General features: G+C 35.2%; 2 protein-coding genes across 3 annotated transcripts; one reads left to right on the plus strand and one right to left on the minus strand.

Annotated features, from left to right (window-relative positions):
* Window positions 1-1,822: 1,822 nt before the first annotated feature.
* LOC136856481 (lysozyme-like) lies at window positions 1,823-4,676 on the minus strand. Its single transcript, XM_067134343.1, has 3 exons — window positions 4,554-4,676; window positions 3,737-3,854; window positions 1,823-2,293 (listed from the first exon to the last, which is right to left on the minus strand). Exons 1-3 carry the CDS (start codon window positions 4,647-4,649, stop codon window positions 2,067-2,069), a joined length of 441 nt encoding a protein of 146 aa, XP_066990444.1. The 5' UTR covers window positions 4,650-4,676; the 3' UTR covers window positions 1,823-2,066.
* Window positions 4,677-5,515: 839 nt separating this feature from the next.
* LOC136856482 (lysozyme-like) lies at window positions 5,516-7,896 on the plus strand. 2 transcript variants are annotated; one of them, XM_067134346.1, is made up of 4 exons: window positions 5,516-5,658; window positions 6,203-6,323; window positions 7,303-7,562; window positions 7,749-7,896. In XM_067134346.1, exons 1-3 carry the CDS (start codon window positions 5,572-5,574, stop codon window positions 7,521-7,523), a joined length of 429 nt encoding a protein of 142 aa, XP_066990447.1. In that variant the 5' UTR covers window positions 5,516-5,571; the 3' UTR covers window positions 7,524-7,562; window positions 7,749-7,896. The 2 variants fall into 2 exon arrangements, with proteins under 2 accessions (XP_066990447.1, XP_066990445.1); XM_067134344.1 differs by having other exon boundaries at window positions 7,303-7,896.
* The last annotated feature ends 1,610 nt before the right edge of the window (window positions 7,897-9,506 follow it).

A 9,506-nucleotide genomic window follows, 5' to 3' on the forward strand; every position in this document is an offset into this window, starting at 1 on the left:
TCTCGAAATTCGGCGATCGACGCGCCCCTTAATGCCTCTTTTTTTAATCTGTCACTGTGAAAGCACATGAGAACTGGAATCCGAAGATAGTAAAGCTCACTACCTTCAAGGCAGATTAATATTCCGCTTTTGTCTTCTGATTTTCTCATTTTGTTTGATAGCAGTTCAATTCAGCATCTCTTTTCCATTTAGAATGTTTGTATTTATATTATTTCAAAGCTTCACTTACAGACACCACATACCTCGTATTGCTAAATCCGCCTATAAAAAGTGCCCGTCGTAGTTTGCAATACTTTTCTTTATTCTCTTTATTTTCATCTGGTTTTATTTTTGATTGGACTAAATCAGCAGCGATTTCCCTTCACCGTAAGGTGGTCTAGCAGTCTGTCTGTCTGTATGTCTTTGTATTTTTTTTGAACACTATACAACTGAGCTGGAGGATAACGAGTGTACTAAATTATCCATCCAGGCAGGCTCAGAACGGCAACATTTTATTTACTTTCTGAAGAGCTATAGACTTTATACGCCAAGCAATTTGTTCGTTTCTTTCCTGCAATATCAAGGGCCTGGGTATTTCGCTAATTCCCAAAAATTTTCCAGTTCTCAAAAGTCGACTCTCTAGCTTCTTCAAGGGCACGCCTCATTCTTCCATCCGTCACTCGTTTTTTCCAACTTTTGAAAAATCTCAGAACTTTGCCTAATCATATTTCGAGAGAAAAGGGGGAAGCTTTTGAAAGAGAGATAACTGAAAGAGTATATGAGCTCGGTTCATTGACTTGGCCCCATGAGTTCCAGCAAATATGTTGCTTTAAGAGGCAGGTTGGCTGACTGGGGAACACAGGAGAAGCAGATGATTCTACATTTTCAAGAGAGAGCGAGTGCAGGACTGATCAGAGAGGTTGACACCCGGAGTAGCTATTTCTGCATATCTTAATATCCGGGAATGCGAGGCCTGTCGTTTACTAAGAGGCCTCTCCTTTCCTGTGACTATAGGCTTAAAGAGCAGAGGAGGTATTCAATGACCAGCTCTCGAGAGTAATATTAGAAGTCACTTTCCTCAATAATCCCACTAACTTCTTTAATGAGACCGAGTTTCACAATACAGTACTACAACCGAGTTGCTGCAATTGAACTCGGTTGTAGTACTGTATTGTGAAACTCGGTCTCATTTGTGGGAAGTTAGTGGGATTATTGAGGGAAGTGATTTCGAGTATTACTCTCGATTCGAAATGTAGAGAAAAAATATTGAAATTAAACACCATTTGAAGAATTTATTGTTTATGACAAACTTTTCTTGTGATTGCCCTGTCTAAGTTTAATCATTCGTATGAATCTCGAGCGAATCATTTTGAAAAAAGATGTCTTTTATAAACCCTTTTCATTATAGCTTCCTGTTCCTACGTACATGAAAATAATTTGAACTACAGTGATCAAGTGAGACACGAACTACACTTCTTAAATGTCAAATCTTACCCGAAAAAAATTAAAAACCTTATCAACCTTTTGACTATAATTTGAAACTAATGATGATTCACAGGTTTATTCATACAATGCCATTAATCTAGAATATGCTGCGAAATAACATATATAGCAAAATTAAGAAACATAAAAAAAGACAGAGGTCAACCACCAACATTAAACTGTATAAATGTAGGCAATTTCTGGCATACATCCAGTAATTTTCTCGATATCTTTATACGGAGTTTGCTTTTATTATTATTATTATTATTATTATTATTATTATTATTATTATTATTATTATTATTATTATTATTATTATTATTATTATTATTATTAATGTCACATAGATTAAGCAAAAAAGGTTATATCATGTTCATACAGAAAATCTTATTCTTGTTCAAAATCAAGGGATATTATTTCGATGCTTAATCAATCCTAATAATTCTTATTCAGAAGAAACGGACATGATTTTAAAACTAATTCATTCCTTGTAACACTAATAGAGCACCCTCTTTTAAAATCATGAGGATAATTCAGTCAAAGCAATATAGGCTTACTCCTTCAGAAGGAAGCAGTTAAATTTTGATTTTAACTTTGAATTTAATTCAGTCCAAGTAATCTTCAGGAGAGACTGTGAAGGTGGAATTATCCAGACAACTCTGGACTTCGTGCCAATAGGGCAGAGTGGAGTCCGCGTCCGGTCCGTGCGGTCCTCCGACGTGAGTTCTGGCGAAATCTTCGCAGGTGGCGTTGACGTCAGTGACGAACTTCGCCAGGTATCCCCGGACGGTGTCCTCGTTACATTGCCAGTCTTCCACGCAGGTGTGGAACTCTGCTCGAATATGGAATAATGATAATAATATTGATGCAGGTGTGGAATTCTTCTCGAATATGGAATAATGATTATAATATTGTTGAGTCAAAATCAGGAAATCATAATGATAGGAAAATAGTAATAATGAAGGTGTGGAATTCTGCTCGGGTACGGAGTAATGATAATTACTGTTGATTTAAAATCAGGAATTAATAATAATAAAAAAATAATAATAATGCAGTCGTGAAACTCGATTCGATTAGAGTGATAATAATACTGATGTTGATGCTAAAATCAGGAAATAATAATGATTACAAAAATAGTAATTATACAGGTGTGAGACTCTGTTCGAGTACGGAATAATAATAATAATAATTATAATAATAATAATAATAATAATAATAATAATAATAATAATAATGTTGATGCTAAAATCATGAATAAAAAAAGATAATAGTAAGGGGTGAAATTTTGTTAGAGTACAGAATAATAATAATAAAGATATTGATGCTAAAGTCATGAAATAATAATAATAATAATAATAATAATAATAATAATAATAATAATAATAATAATAATAATAATAATAATAATAATAATAATAATAATAATAATGTGATTAAATACATAGCGCGTGGAGACCAGATACTACAGTTTGATTATTGCTGAAAAGTAACGAATAAAAAAAGTTGGAAAAGAAAAGCTTACCAGAATTCTTGTTCTTTGTATTCATGTAGAGAAAACACTTGAAGGAATAAAAGAGAGAACTAACCAAAAATATCTATTTAAACGTTCCTTCCATTTTTCATGGATTTTATCTTCAGAATCCTTATAAATAATTTTGGCTGTTAGGCAGACTTTTCATGCTGTTTTGCAGTTTTTTTGGAAAAATAAGTTAATGCTGAAGACTAAAAACATGTCTCATCTAAAAAAAAATATTTTAATCACCCCAGGGGTTTTTGAATCTTTTTCCCTTCAGGTATCCCTGGACTGACAGAGCTTCCAAGCTTACCACTCTCATTTTGAAATCTATTAGAAAATAATTAAAATTCAAGATGAATTCTTTATAAAATGTACTACGAATTCAAAGTTTTGATTAAAACTAAGATAATACAAAAATACAATTATCAATTAAAAACTACTGAGTGGAATTTGAACTTAGGGAACAACTAAAAAGTTCTATTTATTTTTCTTTTCTTCCCCAATATATTTCTCTTTAACTTGTACCCCCTGGTGTCTCCTACCTGATGAAGAATAAGAGGAATTTATTTCTGGTGATAGAAATTAATTTCTCGCCATAATGTGGTTCGTATTCCACAAGAAGCTGTAGATCCCGTTGCTAGGTAACCAATTGGTTCTTAGCCACGTGAAATAAATCTAATCCTTCGGGCCAGCCCTAGGAGAGCTGTTAAACAGCTCAGTGGTCTGGTTAAACTAAGGAATATTTAACTTGTCTCCTACCTCCGCCGAACCATCCAGCCTCCATCCAGTAAATCCGAGTGATGGCGAAAGGACCACAGACTTCCATCTCTCCGTCGGTGCAAACGGGGTCAGGCATTACGCAGCCATCGCTGGACGCCTGGAAAACCCGCACTTAGAAGCTCTGCGGCTCCTTCGAACAAAGGAACCGGGTCTTTTGTTCAGAAATTAAAAGAGAATGGGACGGCATAAGGCCTACTTAATTTAAGAAGAGCGGACAACAGGATTTTCGTGTTTCTTGATTATTCTTAATACCGGATAACTGACTACAAGCAGTCGATTAACATGTTCAGTTTCTTCTTGGAAAAAGAATTAACTTTATTGAAATCTATGGTCGGCTTCCTGAAAGTCATCAAATCAATGAGTTACGTAAACACTACGGCAGCAAAGATGGACGCCTGTATATATATATATATATATATATATATATATATATATATACATATATATAGGGAGTTCGCTGGTTCTAACTTCACCTCCCTCGGGCCTCTGTTGACCTAAGCAGCTAACTAATGTACCTAGTGGCTAGACAATATGGTGAGAACCAATAAAGTAAACTCCCTCTTAGAGCAAAAAGCGTATGACTGATATTGTATCGAGCAATTATTAATCAAAAATATAGTTTACCATGATCTTCATCTATATAAATAACAACCACTGAAAAAAAATACTAATAGTGGCTCAAGCAAAGGTAACAATACCATCATTATGCTTATTTTAATTTTTAAACTATAAACTGTAAAAACTATCGCAAATGTATGAGACCTTTTCAAAGAAGAACCAATAAAAGCCACCTTACGTAGCACATGCACGCCAGGCAATCATCGGTGAGCGTCTGTGGATTCACAAGAGAAGCAAAAACCGCCAAAAATGTTGTAATGCAAAACTTTGACATCTTGGTTCTCTGATGGCGGACAATTCGCGGCACTGAGTTATATAGGTGTTCGTGGTATGAATTTCTTTGACCTTACCTCTGTCTTTTGTAACCTTCATTTATTCTCTTGGATATGGGAAAGGTTTGCTGTTTATTTCCCACCATGCAGTGAAGGTCATGTGATTACTTTTCTACCGCTGTTATGAACGGGTAAACATTCGTAATGAATTAACCGGAAATGCCAATTCGAAATTTAGAAAATAACAGAACCACGAATGGAAAATATGATAAAATATAGATGAAAGCAACAGACAATTAATGAACGTAGAAAACTAAAACCGCTGTTTAAGAAATTGGTTACAAATCTACTGGTTGACATTTGTATCCATTAATATTTTGGCCTGAACTGAACTTTCCCATAGATTAGAATAGAATTACCATCATTTTATGTAATCTATGGTTCATATCTTTATTTATCATTACATATATTGAGTATTTGCCGTGGGAAATAAAATTACCCTCCAGTTAAGTAAGAGGCTATTTGAAGTGCCAGTGGGGGACTGGCACTCTGACGTAACATCATTCTTGATGCGGAAGAATATTAATTTTCTGGAAGGAATCGAGTCGGCAATGAAATTAATAAAAAAAACCTACTTTATGATTATCTTCATTGAAGACCTTTCCCCATTTAAGCAGATTAAAATATAAAAGACGAAGAAGAAATGAAGACAGCAATTACAATAACCTTAGTTCGTCACCTTTCCACCCACCTGAGGCACGTCTCTCACTCCTCTATTTAGTACCCTGTGACGTCATTGCCCTCCCGGCCCTCCCCACCAGGCACTCGCTTTAAATAAAGGCTGAAAGTGTTTTCTGAAATCAGACGCTGAAGTGGCTCTCGCCTGTTACTGAAGGACGACCTCTGCTGTGACGTTTAGGGGAGATGTGGCCGTTAGTACTGGCCATTGCAGCTTGTGCCTCGTTTGCACACGCTGGAGTAGACGATGACTGCCTAGCCTGCATGTGCTTCGTAAGCTCAGTGATATATATATATATATATATATATATATATATATATATATATATATATATATATATATATATATATATATATATATATATATATATATATATATATATATATATATGTATGTATGTATGTATATATATATATATATATATATATATATATATATATATATTATGTATTATATATTATATGTATATATATTATATATACATATATATACATATCATTTACATTGTTTTTGTTTTCTGATAGAAATCAAACTTTCAGGTATAAATTTTAAACCGTCATAATTTATTATTTAGTTTTTCGTTGCCGAAAATTGAACAATCTTGCGTATTTCACTTGAATAATTCTATCCTTTAAGTTTTTAACACTAAAACAAAATCAAAACAAAAAAGAGGGAAGAAGAATAAAAGATGGGGCTGACACCTCTCAATCTCATTTCTTTTGCTTACAACCTGAGTCTTCCACATAAAATGCACTTGTAAATACCATGGGGTCTCGGAATATTGCATCTCAAGACACGAAATCTGTTTCCCAACAGGTGTCAAGCTCGGGATGTCAAATGCCAGATCCTGTTTGCGAAGACACCGACTGGGGTGAGGTCTGCGGCCCCTGGGCCATCACCAATCCCTACTGGATAGACGGAGGCTTCCAAGGAGGAAGTAAGTCATCAGTGGCTGAGTTTTTATAAATATTAATATAAATATTATCATGAGTGAATGAGCAATCTTTAGGAATAACTTTCCAGCAGTCAGGGATGATCCGAAATGTTCCCGATTCATTGGGAAAATCGAGATTAATAATGAACGTGTATGGTTCGAGAGACATTGATTTAAAAAGACCCCCTTTTTTTGCGGTTTAATTTACCGTTTTGGAAACGCGGATTCTTACTTTTCTCTCCCGTCAGCAGATAAAAAAGAAAGTTTGCTGCATAGGTTTTACAAAGTGCTTCGGTGAATATTAAGAAAATAATTTTCAGCGTATTCAAGTACTGTGGTGGTAACCTTAGAAGAATCAGATTACAATTCAGTGAATCAAAATGCTCTACAATAATGCTTTCCCAAATTTATTAGAAATTTTGATTTTTATAAAGTCTGGGCACTTACGAAACGGTCTTGAATAATTTTACAGCCAGAGAGATTTTTTGGAAATATGCCAATTGCTGAATTTTTATTTATCAGCCTAAGAAAGATCTGAAATTGCAAGTATTATTTCTGAGAACTAATTCAAAATTAAAACCAGACATGAATGACTGCCACCTAAGGATAGTTTGATTTCTAATCTTGCACTTAATCACTACGACTGTTTTATTTCGTCCTGGTAGAAAGCAAAGCCCACTAAGGTGGCACTTCAGTCACTCTTGATGGTAGTCAAGATTATGTTTTCACATATCTTTGGATGTAGTCATATAACAGTAACCAAGAGGGTTTGCGCACCATATAAATGGTGCAATGCCTGATGGATTTTTGACGCTGTGTAGATGAGCATTCGATGCAGGTATTCCAGGAGGCTAATGTTGTGAGCTTTTTATACAGTCAGAATATGCCATTAATGAATACCTCTTATCTCTGGAGCCACCCTCAAGGAGGAAAACGCTCGAGGTTGAAAATACTGACATTTGAGAAACCTTTTCTTCTACAGCCTTCCAGAACTGCGTCCAGAGCTGGGAATGCAACGAGAGCACCGTCAGAGCATATCTCGCCCGTTACGTCCGCGACCCTAAAGCCACTTGCGAAACCTATGCAAGGACCCACGTTGGGGGACCATCCGGTCCCAGCCTCGACTACACGCTGACCTACTGGTACCAGGTCAAGACCTGCCTCGATTATGGCCTCTTCACACCACCAAGCGTGGAGGAGTAGGGCGGATTCGACTCAACGCAACTTAGGGAAGAACTGACTGTGCGTGTTTTTGATGTGAATCGTTTTAATTCTAAGTTCACTTCCTTATCAAAGGCAAATTGTGCACAATTTATATCCATTTGAAAGTTCCATGTTTATCTTAAACCATGGAAAGGCAACTTTAATTTCAAATTTATTTCCTTATCGAATGAAGAGGATTTATATATGTATTCTTTTATTATCCAGTGAAAGAGAGTGATTCAGCAGCAGAGACAGGCGTTCGGGTGACAATATGACCTGCAAATTAATGAGCCCAACACTTTCTTTATTGCTTAGGTAAAAAAAAATAAAGTGGAACTTTATAAATATAAATACATATACATATTCCCTCTTACCACTGTTTCATTTTCGATCAATCTCCGTGTAACGAAATTTTGCTGAAAGATCTTTGCACTAGATCGTATGGAAAATGGTATCAGTCCTGTGACAAAGACAAATATCGTCTCAAGAATGGAAAAGTATAGCTTAGTTTTACCAGACCACTGAGCTGAATAACAGCGCTCTAGGGCTGGCCCGAAGGATTAGACTTATTTTACGAAGCTAAGTATTTGTATCATTACCACAATTTCATGATTGATTCTTGAAAATGATTCAGGAGAAACTGTTATTCAGCTAAGAAAAAACCAAAGGACGAGAGGACGCCATCTGAAATAAGTTAGATTAGGTTAGGTTAGGGAAGGTAAGGTTAGGATTTCTACATGTAATCGGAGGGTGTAGGGGTGACGAAGCCCCTCCTCCACCCAACCTAGGGTAGCACCTTAGCCCTAGGTCACGTTAGATTAGGTTGGATAGATTAATTTTAGGGTACACCCTTGTAATTACCTTGTCACATATTTGTGTTTTATGTCTTTTTTTTATGCTTACTTATTATAGAGATGAACCGTGTATTTTAGACAGCTCCTACTGATTCAATTTGTTATCATCATATTTTGTGTTGTCTACCATAAAGCCCACTGTTTCCCACTTCTGGTTCCTTTGACCGTCATAATAATATATATGTAAGGAACCGGAAAAATACAAAAACGAGTGATTTACAATAAAATGATGATCATTAATGCATAAAACACGTAATAAGCAGTACGAATGAAATATAACGATCATCTATTTCGCCAAATATTAGAATATCAAATATTTACATTTTGTTTATCAACCTAGAAAAAAAAAGCCTTAGTACGGGCATATTATTGGCAACAAGAATAACGAAAGCCGGCAAATTTACATTATTTTGCCTTACTTCACAACGGCAGAATAACGTTTTCCTTGGGAACTCGCACTCAGTTCATTAGAACCAGATACAAAAGAAATCCTGAACCCATTCATAATATTAGCCACATTTTTATTGGTGTTATTTGCATTCTGAATAATATTCATATATTATATCTTGTGATATTTTCAAAATATCAAAATTACTTTTTTTTTTTTTTTTTTTTTTTTTGTAAAGTGGACCATACAATTATTTGACAGTTTCAGTTGGAGTTGAATGAGTCTATGGTCTAAACTTTGAGAATGAAGCCTTGCTGCAGCGGGGACTGCTTTATGAAAACGACTGTGAAAAACGACTGCTCTGTGAATTATTTGCTGATCTACTCAGACTTGTTAGGTAAAGCTGGCATTGCGCCAGCCTGTAAATATTCAGATGTTGGGCTGAATTGATTACCGGTATCAAAACTTTTTAACCTTGGATCCGTAGTACCTCTACTCTGAACCCATTAAGACTGAAGAAATTAATTATATTTATCTATCATCCATTGAGTTGACATTCTCAGAAGCACTTGTTTCTATTTGTTAAATTTCCAACTTACCGCTTCCGAATGAAGCCAATTTCACCAATTATAAGACTATACGTTGATTATCGAAAGCAACTATCTATTATATTATTCAGTGAACGTCTTTGCAATAGGAAATTTGATTTTCTTTTTTTTAAATACAAATAAGGAACTTTCC

This window comes from Macrobrachium rosenbergii, chromosome 36, assembly GCF_040412425.1.
Source record: "Macrobrachium rosenbergii isolate ZJJX-2024 chromosome 36, ASM4041242v1, whole genome shotgun sequence".
Taxonomy (NCBI): domain Eukaryota; kingdom Metazoa; phylum Arthropoda; class Malacostraca; order Decapoda; family Palaemonidae; genus Macrobrachium; species Macrobrachium rosenbergii.

Bases quoted from the DNA above. Each gene is read 5' to 3' on its own strand.
- LOC136856482 (XM_067134344.1), top strand. From the start codon at position 5,572: ATGTGGCCGTTAGTACTGGCCATTGCAGCTTGTGCCTCGTTTGCACAC. The intron at 5,659-6,202 runs GTAAGCTCAGTG...GTTTCCCAACAG, and splicing joins GCCTAGCCTGCATGTGCTTC to GTGTCAAGCTCGGGATGTCA. The intron at 6,324-7,302 runs GTAAGTCATCAG...TTTCTTCTACAG, and splicing joins CGGAGGCTTCCAAGGAGGAA to CCTTCCAGAACTGCGTCCAG.
- LOC136856481 (XM_067134343.1), bottom strand. From the start codon at position 4,649: ATGTCAAAGTTTTGCATTACAACATTTTTGGCGGTTTTTGCTTCTCTT. The intron at 3,855-4,553 runs GTAAGGTGGCTT...CGGGTTTTCCAG, and splicing joins GCCTGGCGTGCATGTGCTAC to GCGTCCAGCGATGGCTGCGT. The intron at 2,294-3,736 runs GTAGGAGACAAG...ATATTCGAGCAG, and splicing joins GGCTGGATGGTTCGGCGGAG to AGTTCCACACCTGCGTGGAA.